This window comes from Panthera tigris, chromosome X, assembly GCF_018350195.1.
Source record: "Panthera tigris isolate Pti1 chromosome X, P.tigris_Pti1_mat1.1, whole genome shotgun sequence".
NCBI lineage: Eukaryota > Metazoa > Chordata > Mammalia > Carnivora > Felidae > Panthera > Panthera tigris.
Window position 1 is genome coordinate 33,381,025 of NC_056677.1, and position 15,620 is coordinate 33,396,644.

Here is a 15,620-nt window from a genome sequence, read left to right on the forward strand (position 1 = left end):
ATGCTAACTTTGGGTTACTTGACGATTAAGTGGTAACTTCAGAAACTGTTCATTTCTTTTTGACCAAAAAAAACCCATAATAATTCACTGACTGTATTACCTGTATACTACTCGTCATAAAAAAATCTGATGCTGAACAAATTTAGGGGCAGCAATTTAGTAAGTGTATTATCAAGAAGTACATATATTTCACCGTATTGACTAGCATCCTGAAAAGTGACATGTCATACCAAACACGAAATTCAAAAGCCAAAAGTGACATTGCGTTTAAGGCTCTAACTTTCTTTTATTATCTAGAATTTAAAACTTAACATTTTTTGATGAATTACTATAACAGAACATAAAAATCACAAAGAAATGACCAACTTCTACATTGTGAATATCACAGAGAAAAGAATCATCAATGACATGTAGAAAATAGCATGAACAGGGAAAAGAAAATGTTTCAGGAAAAATAATGTCAATTTTAGATAAATATGGAATATATATACACACACGCGTGGGCGAGGAAAACGGTCCTTGAAAACAAGCTAAAACAATGTTATCTGCTGCCGTTAAAGGTGTTAAGATCATGAAAATGTCCACTATTCAAACAAAAGATTCAAAACAATTCAAAAAGATTCATTTTTTTCTACTTACAAATTTCTTCCATAGGCCAGGAATGTGTGTTAACGATGGAAATCAAAGGTGGGGATCTTAGTAAAAACCAGATGCAAGGCCAGCCTATGTGAGGTATCTCAGACGGTCAAGCTCATAGAAGCAGAGACCAGAATGGTGGTTGCCAGGGTTGGGAGGGGGAAAGGGTTGCAGCTTATCAATGGGTACAAAGTTTCAGTTGCGCAAGATAAGTTCTAGAGATCTGCTGTGCAACACTGTGTCTAGAGATAACGATACTGTATTACAGACTTAAAAATCTGTGAAAAGGGTGGATCAGGTGTGAAGCTTTCTCATCACAATAAAAGAAAATGAACATAAATGTTTTTTTCATTAGCCAGCACAGAAAGTTGGGAACGCAGCAGCGAGTTCCACACGTACCTGTGAGAACCACCGTGTGCCCTCCACCACAAGCTACCTGGACCACCTTCTCGGGAATTCCAGGCACCGGCTGGGGCATCCTGTGGTTGCAAAGCAGCTGATTGGGAAGACCTAACTTCCCACTCTCTGGTTCTCCAAACGTGTACAGTTCTCCCTCCGCTATTGAAGGAAAAGAACAGTAGTCAATGATGACAGACCTACGGACAAAATACTGGTCTTTGAGGTACACGTTCTCACGTTCAACCAAAAATGCATTCAATGACAACTGGATAAATTTAACCTTTCTTGAGATATTCTTACTGCATGGTAAGGAAATAAAGCTAAGGTTTTCTTTTCCCCTTGATTATTCTAACCCAAAATGTTCATGAATTCACAACCATCACTACTAATGAACTAGAAAATGATTTTAGCTCTTTCATAAGACGTAGAGAAGACCATCTTACTTCCACTTACTTTTAGTAAAGCAAAATGACTAGACATTAAGCCCACATAGGGACATGGATTTTGTCTTGTCCATTTTGGTATTCCAAGAACCTAGCAGTGTCCAGTATATGAAATATTTAATGAATACTTGTTAAATGTTTTATGAAATTTGTTTTAAAAAACTCATTTATGTGTGAAGTAAATATGCTGAGTAAGCCTTAAGATAGCAGATTTTACTCAAGTAGATGGCACTTCCTCCAGAAAGATTCTCTTATCAAGGAACTCTTGATGTTTAGTCACTGTCTTGTCCGTACTAGTAGTCTTGACTTGCTTCTGCTATACTTATCACACTATGACTATGAGCTTCTTGAAGGCAGGTACATTTGTTTTACCCATTTCTGTAAATGGATAATAATTGAATTCTATAAGGCAGGAACTTAAAAATCTTTGTAGATATATAATGTAATCTGACACAGAACATATCACCGCTGGTGTGAGCAAAGAGGGAACACGGTACATCTGATTGCTTATCACTTGCATGTCTCCAAGAGAACCACGATTGACTACGGACCAACCCCGGGGAACGTGGCCCTTGGAGTATTCTTTGTTAGTGCTTGACATTTTTGTTTTGTATACCTGAGGCAGCGATTTATGCCAGCGTGGGTCCTTAAGGCACCTGGTTTCATTGTCGAGGGACCTGAGTTTCAGTTGCTGTGACTACTTGCCAGCAGGTTATACCTACACTGCCAGCCCCCCACAAAGAAGCCTCAGGCCCTGAGAATACAGTGGGCTTCTCTGGGCAGGGACATCACACACACATCCGTGTAGCTCACTGACAAAGAGAAAGCACGTCCTGTGCAGCCTCAGAAGAGAAAGGACTAGGGAGCGTATGCTAGACTTCTCTGGAAGACAGGTATCTTCTTCCAGCTGTTCCTGCTCTGTATCCTTTGCTGTAATAAATGTTAGCTGTGAGTATAACCTGCTATTGAAGCTTGAGAGTCCTTCTAGTAAATCAGAACTTAGGGAAGTTGTGGGACATGCCTGGTATGCACCACTTAAAACTTGATCAAATACTACAAAGATAGTTGTACCAGTTTTCTGGACTGATCAGCATAGAAAATCAAGTAGCAAATGCTGGCATAGAAGTGTCCCATATGTCAGCTCCCTTCCTCTTTTCTCGTGCCTCTTGCCTCTCACATGAAAGGAGTCACTAAGTCCAAATGAGTTTCTTTCCACTTCTGTCTATAAATTTCCTGCTGTTCCTCACATCTTAACATGGGTGAATTGTATGGTATGGGAGCTACATGTCAATAAAGCTGGTTTTGTGTCTGTTGACTTAAAAAAATTGTTTTTTCATTCCAGCCAGTTAACGTACAGTGTTGTATTAGTTGCAGGTGTACCATATAGTGACTCAACACTTCCATACATCACCCAGTGCTCATCACGACAAGTGCACGCCTCGATCCCCTTCACCTATTTTCCCCATCCCCACCCCCTCCACCTCCCCTCTGGTAACCAGCAGTTTGTTCTCTATAGTTAAGAGTCCGTTTCTCAATTTGTCTCTTTTTTTCCCCTTTGCTCATTTGTTTCTTAAATTCCACTCAATAAAGCTGTTTTTAAAAAGGCATAAATACAAACAAAACAAAAATGCTCAGTGTAATGCCTGCTGGTTATGACGAGCAATTCCCCTTGTTTTCCTACTGGCCAAAGCAGAGTTTGCTCATAACATTGAATCTGGCACTTTTATTAAAATCTAAATATAAGACCATGCTTTTGCCTGGGGTTTTTGTTTGGACTGTTTTTCCATTTGTGTGCTCTTTTTGTTTGTCTCATAAAGTGAGCACAGACTAGAGCCACCCCACAAGCCCAGAAATTGCCAGTAAGTTGGTAGGTAGCATTGCCCCAAGGAACACAACTAATTGTGCATTCACTCCCTCCCTCATTCGGTGATATTTATTATTAGCTTGTTCGACACACAAGCTGATATAGTGGTGAACAATGCCAGGTGAGTTGGGAGTTTGCCCTCTCTTGGTACCATGATGCTACCAAGTCATTGGTAGATCTGGAGCCACCGGGATGGGTCAATAAGCACTTTCTAAATCTGAATCTGATGTGCACGAAAAACGGAGTAAATGTATAAAACAAAGATTTAGAGATATGTAAGAGGGGCCACAAAACTACTTCCTCTAGGTGTTTTCGTGCTTAGAAAAACCTCTGATAAGATGGAAGGATCATACTTCAATACTGCTGGTGTTGTGCAGATGAAAACATTTTAAATATTTTAACTAAGGCAGAAAGGGTTGCCAGGGAGCCCTGGAAAGGGAGAGACTGTGGATACTGAGCAAAGTCCCAGCAAAGGAAATCATATCCCATACTGAGCAATCTTTTTTCATCTACTCTATATCCCTGCTCTCACAGTGAAAGCCTGGGACTCTCTTGCTGAAATAAAAGCAAATTATCAGGACAAGAGTAGAGTAGGTCGAAGTATACAGGCAAATGCACCCAGGGGAAACCAGCCCATAGGTCTCATTTCCAACGCCAAGGAATCCAAGAAGTTTGAGAACCAAAGTTGAGAAGTTTCTAACATCTGCATTTTGTTTTTCTCACAGACCTAATATTCACTGAAAAGTTAGCCTGTCAGAGTGAGCTTGAAATTATAAACTCTCATCACTAAAAGGGAGAAACACTGTGACCCAAAACAGGCCAAAATTATTTCATTAAATAGACGGCCATGGCCTCATTTCCACAGAACTGTAGAATGTTAGCTCATTTTATTATTGAGTAAACACTTAGAAATGGGAGAGACCATGATAAATCCAAAATGTCCTTTCTTACTTGTTACAAAAGCTGAATGGTAATATCCACAAGAGATCCAGGAAATAGGCTTCCCAACGGTCACTTGCTGAGGGACACACACATTAGTTACATCTTTTAAACCAATTTGCCCTTCAGAATTGTCACCCCACATAAAAAGCTCGCCATCCTCTATAAAGAAAACACAAGGAAGAAGGTTTTAAGAGGTAGCAATGCTATCAAGTCACTCTATTTCCAACACACCATTGATTTTTTAATTTAGAAAAACTACGTGTCTTGAGAGAAAATGCTAAGGTATTCACACCAGCTAGCTACTTAAGAGTTCAATTTCTATTATGAAATGCTTCTATGAGGTAAAGGACAGAGAATAATGTGATGCAAATCGTGTCCATATCTTGATCTCACTAGCAAAGACAGAGTGTTTTTCCCTACAAGAACCTTTTCCTAGTGTACCGTCTCTAAACAGAAAATGGTTCCTCCTTCCAAGCAGTCTGCCTGCAGCTGAATGACAGCATGACTGGCACTGGACATCTCCTGGGCAAGGTCCTAGGTCAAAAGGGCCTGGAGGACCTTGCTCTTGAGAGCACTGTGAAAAATGAAGTTTTAAAGGAAGACAAAAATACATAGAAATATATTTCACTTTTTTAATATAATTTATACTTGAAAACATGTAACACAGCTCCAGAGAATTAGGACATACAGCAAACCCTTTCTGACAAGGGTTTCGATGGAAGAAGAAGTTAAGCTGGGTATGATACTTTAGAAAGGAAATTATCAAGACCTATGTCTGTTCATTAAATTGAAAATTTTTTAAATCTCTGAAGTGGTGTAATAATGAGGCAAATAAAAGGAAAACTGAGAACAAGAACCAAAAGAAGGACGTCAAATTGCTAAGTGGACGGCAGACAGAGATGGAGGCGTGGCGCTGCGGCTCTGAGCCTGGCCTTCCTGACAGCCAGGAGCCGGGCGGGAAGTCACCGGCTCTGCCGACAGGAGCCCACAAGCCCGCCGGCAGCTCCCTCACAGGCACCAGGGAGATCTTGGCTCCAATTTTGAAGACATTTCTCAGATGGGCTTTCGAGAGGGAGGCCAGAGAGATACAATGACCGTTACAGACCGTATTTTAGTAACATACATCCCACAGATTTCCATGTTTCTGATAGCAACTTCATTAAGCTGCAAATAAAACTTTCACTATACAATGAAGATAGTATCTAAGAACATCTAAAGGAGTAGATGGACGGCACAGCAGCTAGGTGTTGACGTCTGACTCTAAGCACAAAACTGTAATATATGTCATGACTCAAAGTTCGATTTTAAATGTCTTCCGAAAACACAGTTAATGAAAGAAAACTAAATAGCAATGCTGTTGTCAGTTTACTGAGTTGGTAAAACCTGGTCTAAAGGAAAGGGATGGATCCCAGCTTGAAATGGAACAAAGTCTCACCAGTTAGCGCAGCTGAAGTGTTCGATCCAGCAGAGAGCTGTTTAATCTTATGCTGGGAAGTAAAAAAACTAATTAGATGAAAAGTGTTTCTCTCTTCGGTGTCACCAAGTCCCAGCTGTCCTTCATTATTTCCTCCAGCTGCATACACTTTGCCTCCTTCTGCACACGGAAAAGAAAACATCAGTATACCAGAGTCACCATCTTTATAAGATGGGCCAGTTACCAGATATTTCTTCTGTTAACAGTGAAGAAAGATGACACTTTCCTACAATTTGCTGAACTTCAATTCATTGTCAAAAACGAAGCAAAACAAGCAGGGTTATATATTTTTGTGAGATTTCCTAAATCAGTCTAGAGCTTAAGTAGCAATTGAAATGCACAGAATGTGAGGAATATATTTCCTTGCTAATGTAGCAGTTTATTAATTCAGAGCAAAAAAGGGGAAAGTAATTTCCAAATTAGTTTATAATCCAAATCTAACTATTTTAAAAGAGATGTGGTTCATTAATTTTAACTTCCATGCCCATTAAAGATATAATATGTAACAAGTAAAATGAGGCAAATCCTCAAAGAATATAATTAGAAACATGAAAACTCTATGTTGTGTAATTATTTTAATTTTCAAGCTAAATAGGAAGGCAGTATAGTATTGTGTTTAGGACAAAGGACTGGAGAGCCAGATTTCCTGGGTATAAACGCCAGCTTGCCACTTACCAGCTGTGTGACCTAGGGCAAGCTATACTTAACCTCTCAGTGGCTCATTTTCCTTCTCTGTAAAATGGGGATAAAAATGCTGCCTACTTCACAGAGTTGTTATAAAGATTAAATTAGCTGACATAAAATTCTTAGAACAGCACTTGGCTCATTGTAAGTACTATATAAATGTTTACTTCATTAATTATGAAGTATATCATGCCTAGATAATAAAAATTGCCAGTAAGCTCTAAAGTAGATTTTTAAAAACATACATGCATTACAAATTAGTCATAAAAATGCACGTGAAATTAAATTATAGGGGAAACTGAGGGCAAAATCAGCCTGAATCAGTAAAAATTCAAAGAATTTTAGGAAAAAAATGAAACCCAACTGAGGAAGCAAGACTAGCTTTCAAATGGAACATACTAGAAGGCCAAGTGGAATAGGATGACACAATTTAACACATATGGCATGAACAAGAGCTGGTGGAATGCTAAAGCAGTTCAGAGAGCTGCATGAGTCAAAGTTGAATAGCCATGGAAACTTCCATGGAAGAAGACTTATACTGATCTTAAACGGTAAGAACCTGAATAAGAGAAGGACATTTCAGCAAGGAAAAAGTATGAATGAGGGCACAGAGCCCAGGAGAAGCTGGAGGCAGTGAGAATAACCTGAACACGGAAGGGAGGTAGGAAAGGAGGCTCGGTGATCGGTGCCTGGGTTTCCATTTGTTCCTGCAGCATTTGTTTGAAAAGATGACTTTCTCCCCCATTGGATTATCCTGGCACCTTTGTGAAACGTTAGTTGGGCATACGCGCATGGGTCTACTTCTGGACTGTTTTGTTCTGTGAATCTTTGTCCCTATTTTTGCAAATGGCCCACTGTCTTGATTACTGTGGCTTTACGGGTCTTGAAATCAGTAGTGCTAGTCTTCCAATTCTGTTCTTTTCTAAACTCTTTTGGCTATTCTAGGTCCTGTGCTTTTCCATATAAACTTTAAAATTACCTTGTCAGTTTCTACACACACACACAGAGTTTGGATTTTGATTGGAATTGTGCTCACATTAATAGCCTTTCAGGGGCGGCTTCCACTAACCCTCAGAAAAGAGGGAAAGGCAAGACCAGGAGCAAGTGGCCCTTGAGGTGTGCACACAGGTAAGGAGATCTGCCCCTTGACATAATCCAAGAGAAGAGGATTTTCTTCAGCCATTTAACACTGAAATACATATTTTCAAAGGCAAACAAGTATACCAACCATTTACATTTTTAAAAATCCTAACCTTACTGTTGCCAAGGTACCATTTCTATTAACTTTACAAAGTCACAAATGTTACTGCAGTGCGACCTCAGTCCTCAGATAGGGCAGCAAGTCGTACAGATTGAATACTATACCTGTTGAGACTAGGGTGTGGTTCCTTCCACAGGCAGCGAATTTCACTTTTTCAGGTTTTAAAGCTAAAAATATAAAAAGATAGGACAATTAAACTATTTTATGGTTATGAGAATGATAAATAACCCAGGTCCAAGGGTAACTAAGCCGTAGAAGTAAGATTTAAACCCAGGCCTGTCGGACTCCCGAGTTGATGTTGATGAATGAACCGAAAGTTTTCAGAACTGGCCGTGCATCAGAATAACCAGCGGAGCTTTGAGAATGCAGATAGCTCAGCCCCGCCCCTGGAGAATCTGCACCAGTAGGTCTGAGGTAGGGCCTAGGCATCTACATATTTTTCAAAACAGGTAATTAATAAGTACTGAGATCCACTGCGCTGTTATGATGCCTCCCACCAACCTCATCTATTCCCTCATCTGCTATCACCATCAGCAAGGTCGCCTTCTACCTCACACAATGAGATGCTACAAGTCCCATGTTCATAGGCATACACCTATGTTAAAGTTCTTCACTCATTCATTTACATATTCAAAAAAATTTACAGACTATCCCTCTAAGTGCTTAGCATAGGGGCTGCAAAGATCACTAGGACAGAGCCTCTGGTGTCAAGGATCTCAGAGTCTAGACAATGCTGTCACCTCATGTATTAGATATTTGAGAGTAAAGATCATAAGGACTGTGAATAAACCCAGGGTTTAGGAGACTGTGCTCCATAAATACTTTTTGACCAAGTGGAATACTGTGAAAGCTCCGTAACAACTTCCATGAATAGCATGGATATGCTAAATTACACTGCAATTTGGAGCTGAAATTAAAAATTTGGCTACGAAGATAAAGAATACTGCTGGTGTCACATTCCAAGGAATCTCCATCACCACTCACGCTTAGATGATGTCCACAGGTTATAGCCAAACAGAAGTTTCGCACATAATGTCAAGAAAGCTTTGTAAAGGTATTATACGCCCCACGTTTTTGAGGACAGTCCTGATTTAAAATAGTTTGTCCTGTTCTTGTAAGGACACCAGTATTAACCAACCCCTAGTCCCAATGTCTCACTCAGTACATCTACTCACTATATACCGCAGGGTAAAGTAGAACTTCTAAAACCAGCAATTACATAAAACCATGATGTCCACAGCTTGTAACAAATGAGACAGAGCTCAAAATTCTAATATATTGTATTGGTTGTTCTTTGTATATATAATAACAGTAATATTTAAGTAGGTTTACAAACAGGCAAAATAAAAGGATATTCAAGGGCAATACTGAAGAATCATCACTTCCTTTGTGGTCTTTGGGTTTAAAATCAATGTGATGGTTAGACCCTAACATATAAAAGTAGTTCCCAATATCACATAAAAAATAAAGCTAAACACCAATAACGGCCAAGTAAATACTAGAGAATAAAAGAACTAAAGGTTTTTATTTTTAATATGATATTAAAGAACATTACAATCAGCATAAAAGTACTGTATGCAGTTTAAGTATTTCAAGCAATAAAGAAGAAAAGACCCCAAACCTTTGACACACGTTGGCTTGCTAACAGTTGACTTCGATCCTAATCCTAACTGGCCCCAGTTGTTACTGCCAAACATGTAAAGTTTATTATTTCCTGGTGGGAAGGAAAAAGACACGAGAAAGTGAAACATTTTCAACATAAAGTGACGAGAGATGAAGTCATCACAAAGCAATAAAAAAAGCTATACTTAAGAGTTGTATTGCTTTTCCATATTGAAACCGGTTACCTTGCCCAGGTTAAAACGAATTATTTTAACTGTCCATCTACAGATTCTGTTAGGTGTAAAAAGTGTCTAAGATTATACAGTAATCACTTTTGATTATATAGATACAGTAAAATAAATATATTCCAAGAAAGTAGTGTGTATAGAAAATCATAATTAAATATACTCAGGGAATTTAAAATTTAAAACACTCTCTTGATGAATCAAATTGTCAAGAATTCTCTGGTAAAAGAAAGAAAAATCACATTTCTGGTAAAGCAGAGTATATATCCAACATGTTTCAAACACAGCACATCTCTAAGATTCAGGATGCTCTAAGCCTTACTATCTTCTTTTAGGATTTCAATACTAACCTGTAACAACTGCAGTATGTTCATCTCCACAGGAAAGAACTGTAGGTATATCATTTTTAAACCAGAATTTGCTGGGAATATTTTCGGCAAATCTAGTTTTTCCAAAAGTAAACACAGCACCTGAATCTGCAAAAACATACGACAGTTTCTATTTTACAACTTTCACTCCACGGCCTGTTACTAAAAGACATTTTCCATGTCTCCTGTCCGCTTTGCTTCCACTCCAGCACTGTTTATGCTCTCTTTCTACCTTACTTCAGTCTTATTCCTCAGACTTGATTCGACTTTTATTTATGAAATCTGCTAAATTGTATATGTATTATTCATTTACGGGTGTAAAGTAAAATAAATAAATAAATAAATAAGGCAGTCATCCATTACTAAAAGTCCTGTTGTCCCCAGGTAGACCATCTGCTCCCTGGAATGAGCTGATACAACCCCTGCTGTTAACCCTGGTTGACACCTCATGGTCCAGGCCCTCAATGAAAGCTTTTCTCCACACGTGGGGACAGGACAGAATGGTTTCAGCAGCAGCATCCTGTCAATACAGTATGTTCAGATTAAACGCTCTCAATGAATGAACACTACCTGATCTGTGTAGTATTCACAAACTACTTTGGTTCAGTACCATTTTGGAGAGAGACCAAAAATCTCTACTAGTTCCCAATAACCATTTAAACACATACACACACACCCAGATAGGCCAGATCCAGATTCTGAGGAAATCTCAAGAATAATCACACAGAAAGAAACTAATGGGTACCAAAAAGTAACACACAGCAAACATAAGTATTAATAATAAATAATAATATACAAAAGACTAGACACTATAAGAAATCTTTTGAGAACAACTGTGAGGCGTGTCAGTTCAAACTGATAATTGAGATGTGAGAGGCCAGGTTCTAGAACAGGCTCTGGGTTTTCCTAGAATGAATAATTTTAAGTGTTTTGTCCGATTCTGGCCTTCCAGATAGCCGCCCTGATCCCCTCACCACAAGACAGGGTTGGGTGGCTGTGCTCTGTCCACTGGTTTTTACTGTGAAATGGTATTGTCATTTTGCTTACTTTCTAGTATCTCTCACTAGGCTGTGAAGTCCAGGTGGTCAGAAATCTAATCATGTCAGACCCAAGAGCATGGCAGAAAACACAATACATATTTACTTATTTCAGTGAATACTTGATTCTGCTGTAATCCAGTGTTATTTTAAACTCTTGTTCTTGAGCCATTAGTGGGTCAGAAAATCAATTTAGTAGGTCACGATTAGCATTTTTAAAGGGATGTACTATAGAAAAGATCCCAGTACAGACCAAGTGGTTAGAATAAGCACTACTTCATGAAACGTCTGTTTCTGCTACACTATACATATGGTACAGGGTCACAATGTCAAACGTTATTTCTGGAACTGAGGGAAGTAGTCTTCACCGAGCACTCGCTAACAGCTTTTATACCCCACACCCGACCCCCTGGTCACCCACTCTTGACTGCATTCAATACACAACTGCGTCCTGGAGACCTCGAAGGAGGTACTTTGGGAAGTTTATTGGGAGGTAAAAACTGCCCCTGCCTTCGAGAAACTCATCGAAAGCTTCTTTGAAAAGAAAGAAGAAACACAAATACCGCTTCCCCGTGCTCCCCCCCTTCCTTTCTGCTCCTCTCACTCTTGCGCCCGGGCACGGCCTGAACTCCGGACCCAGTCCCGCGGCCGCCGCCCGGGCCTTTCCCCCAACGGGGCGGCCCGGAGGCGGGACCTGGCCGCCCGCCCGCCCGCGGACCCTCCCTCCCGGCCCGCCGCCACCACCGCGGACGCGACTCACCGGGTACCACCTCCTCGGATTCCCCCATGCCGAAGGCAGTGCGGGATGCCTGCGCCTGAACCGGGAAGGTGGCGGGGGCGACTCCGCGGGGTCTACGGCAGCTTCTCAGCCCCGACGCGGGCTGCGGAAGCCCCCCGGGGCCCCATAGCGACACCCCGGACATCGGCAACTGCCGCGTTCCCGGAAGTCAACAAACAGCCGCTAGGGGCAACGGAGGCGGAACGTTGGGGCGGGAGGCGGGGCGGCCGTTGGGGAAGGGGGGCGGAGAGGCCCGGCGCCCGGCGCCCGGCGCGGCGCAGGCGCAGGCGCAAACGCTGCGGGCGGGGCGGTAGAGGCCGCGCGCCCTCTGGTGGCCAGGAGGGGAGGGGCGGCCACGCCGTTCAGTGAGGATGTGGAGATCCAGGCCCTGCGGGGTCCTGTTAAGGGTAGTGACAGACGTCACAAATATCACCTGCTGTCTCACTCAGGCTGTGTGACACAGGCAAACGTCGACACACAAATGTAATAATACTAGTAATAAGTGACCATCTATAACTGTAAATGAAATAGGCACTATGTTAAATATCCACAAAAGGCATTTGTATCCCCAGCATATAAATCGAGACCTTGCATATACTAGATGCTCATTAAATCTTTACTGAATTAATGAGCCCTACTGCAGTCCTGTAAGGTAGTTAATGTTACTCCCTTTTATGGATGTGGAGGTCATACAATGGGGGAGAGCTGGGGTCTAGCTTAGCCTGCCCAACCTGTCCTTTGAGTGTTCCCCTCTGTCCTCCCACAGAAGATGGCTGAGGTGTGCAATCTGCTACTGACAGAAAATCCACAAAGAGATTCGCCAACAGCAGCACATCATTGCTTTAGAATTCATCCAGAAATGTTGTATTTTTCTACTAACTTTAGTTTCCCATTCATCATAAAACAAAGAGGCACAAAGCCATCCTCCAGGAGGAGTAAATGTAATGCACATGGGGTAGTTGTGGCCACGGACTCTAGAAATAAACAAAGCTGGATTCAGGGATCTTGTGTGTACTAGAGCATGTTATTGGCTTTCTCAGGGAGTCTGATGAAAATGGGAAGGAGAGATTAAACTATGCAATACACAATCAAGCGGGAGTTACCAAGAAAGTGTTTAAGAGGGAGCATTGACCTGGTGTGAGAGGTTAAGAAATGCTTCTCTAAAGAAACCTCATTAAATCTAAGAACTGAAGAAGGAGAAGCAGGGAGAGGTGAGACAGCTCTGGGAAGAAAGTAAATTGTGGGCAAGGACTCATAAAAAGTGTAGCCCTTTCTAGGAGCTCAAAGAGATAACACTGGCTCATGGCAAAGTGGCAGGGTCTTGGGCCTGTTAAGGATCTGAGATTTTATCCTAAGGACAATGGGAAGCCACTGAGGGGTTTTAAGCAGTGGAGTGACAGGATCAGCCATGTGTATTCCTGGGATCACTCTACCTGGCTGATCTGTGGGGAGTAAATTGGAGCAAGGAGGAGGGTTCAGAGGCTAGTGCAGATAACAGTCACCATGGCTTGGCATATGGTGTTCTGACAAATTTGGAGCAGGCAGATTTGAAAATACCTTAGGAGGCAGAACCAACAGGGAATGGTGTCTGACTATTGACTCTTAGGCAGTGCAGGGCTACCAAATAGCTCTTACAACAACAGCAAAGGGCCCTAAATTATTTTGGGAAAAGGTTAATATTCTTTATGAAAGCATCATAATAGTCACTATGGGAAAATAAGAATTTCTAAACACTTAGTTTAGTTATGATATGCTTTAGTTGTTTTGTTTTTTTTTTAATTTCAAAAAGAGAAAGCACATTTTGGTGCCTGAGCATTCCGGAAGGTATTGATGTAGCTCTCCTCCAGGGTTTCCAACATAAGCAAATAGGGGAAGGGTGGTGCCATTCACCAAGATGGGGAACACTGAGGAAAGAAAAGGAAGGGTGGAGTAAAGTAGGTGGGGCGGAGGGAACAGTATGGTTCAGCCTTGAGCACACTAAGGCATCCATCCAACTGGAGGTGCCGAGCTGAGCAGCCAATTGGCAAGTAGGAGTCCCAGATAGAGGCACATATTTGGGGGTGCCTGGGTCTAGGAAGCCTTGGGAAAGACTTCTAGGTGAAAGACTGGCTATAAAAGTGACTATAAAAGACTGGCTATATGGTGACTATAGAAGGAAAGAAAAGAGAGGCTAGGATGAGTTGTGATGAAGGCCAATATTTAATGGCCCAGCAAGAGACGATGAAGCTAAAAAAGAGAGAGAAACCATGGAGGGAGAGCTGGACAGAACAGGGTTTCAACAGGAGGGGTGTGGTCAGTTGTCACGCGACGCTCAGAAATGAGGTAAGGTGAAAGCTGCCCACTGAATTTCGCAATGCAGGGATCACCAGTAGTGCTGAAAAGAGGTGTTTGGGTAGAGTGATGGAGGAAGAAATAATACTGGAGTTGAGAGTGGGAGAAGCTGAAAGGAACAAGTGAGGGTGAACACGTTAGACACAGGAGATTGAGATGGAATAGGAAGGGACAGGAGATAGTATTTGGAGGAGGAGGAAGGGGGGTAGATGGAGGGATTCTGATAAGTTTGGGGAGACTTGAGAATACTGAGGGGCAAACAGGATAGGACAGAAAACACAGGTTCAAGAGAGTGAAAGGATAACCAATAATATAAGGAAGAGATAGCATCCAGATCTCATGTGGAGGGACTAGTCTTAGCTAGAAGGAGAGACAGTATGTTTAGCATAACAAGAGGAAAGGAAGAAAGCCTCCTTGTACAATATACCACTGATATGTACATACACACACACACACACATAGTAGATTATATCTATATAAAACTGATACATATGGTATAGGTACATATCACATATGGCATATAATATATGATAATACTATTTTCTATCTCTGAAGGTTATTGTGAGATACTAGATAATGCACATAGAACTTATACTACGGTGCCTGGACTAGAAAGTAACACTCAGCAATGTTAGCTGTTATTAATAAGGCAGAGTCATCTATGCTCCCTGTATCAGCATAACCCAGGCTATGCTGCATTGTAAGAAACACTCAAATCTCAGTGGCTTAACACAAACAAAAATGTTTTTTCCTCACTCATGCTACATGTCCAACGTGGCTCACTGGGAGGATCCTCTTTCACTGATCACTCAGGGGCCAGGACAACTGACGGAGGTTCAACAGCCTTACAAAGGCACCATTGTGACTCCTGACCTCTTTGGTTGCCATAGCAGGTCAAGAGAGAGAGGAAGCAGGAAATGAAATGTTTCAGGCAACAGGTGACACGTTTGGGCTTCTTACAACCCATTGGCCTGATCCCATGTGCTGTGTCCCTGTGAACTGCAGGCAGGCGGGGAAATGTGGGAGCACCTGAGACATTCAGGGAGTGGTAAATATCTCTGCCACATCCCTATAGGCCGATGGTTTCTGTGGAATCACCTCCCTCGTGTTGGAGAAGGCAGGGAGTTCTTTTTTTTTTTTTTAAATATATGAAATTTATTGTCAAATTGGTTTCCATACAACACCCAGTGCTCATCCCAAAAGGGAAGGCAGGGAGTTCTAAGGTATAACTTTCTGACTCTTGGCTACAGTCCCGTGCTCTTTTCAGTGCCCCTTCCTAGGTGGCTAGCCTCAGGAAATCATGTAGGTATACGGAAGTCATCGCACGTCTGACAATATGCACAACTCTTGGATTTCCCCTATTAATTTTAGTTGTTTTTCATTTCTGGAGCATTTTGTGTCAACTTAAAAATAGAGGCATGTACAAACAAGGAAGACAGCTGACGGATCATGCTTCCTCGCCGAACCAGTTCCTTTCTTGGGGGCACTCAATGAAACTTCCAAGGCTTGCATTTTGAGTTGTATAACAATGTAGCTGCCACCACTGTTTCTTTCTT

The 15,620-nt window shown here is 41.5% G+C and overlaps 1 protein-coding gene across 6 annotated transcripts in view; it reads right to left on the reverse strand.

Moving 5' to 3' along the window:
* Positions 1–14,898, reverse strand: part of RPGR (retinitis pigmentosa GTPase regulator) — a 55,913-nt gene extending 41,015 nt beyond the window's left edge. For 2 of the 6 annotated variants that reach the window (XM_042974213.1, XM_042974214.1), the window contains exons 1-7: positions 11,716–11,953; positions 9,901–10,026; positions 9,325–9,417; positions 7,808–7,870; positions 5,720–5,878; positions 4,294–4,443; positions 1,036–1,194 (exon numbers count right to left, since the gene is read on the reverse strand). In XM_042974213.1, coding sequence (XP_042830147.1) covers positions 1,036–1,194; positions 4,294–4,443; positions 5,720–5,878; positions 7,808–7,870; positions 9,325–9,417; positions 9,901–10,026; positions 11,716–11,878 — 913 coding nt within the window. In that variant the 5' untranslated portion in view covers positions 11,879–11,953. Of the gene's footprint in view, positions 1–1,035; positions 1,195–4,293; positions 4,444–5,719; positions 5,879–7,807; positions 7,871–9,324; positions 9,418–9,900; positions 10,027–11,715; positions 11,983–14,820 lie in introns of those variants that run through there. The other 4 variants (XM_042974215.1, XM_007085473.3, XM_042974210.1 and 1 more) reach the window with 4 other exon arrangements.
* Positions 14,899–15,620: the final 722 nt, after the last annotated feature.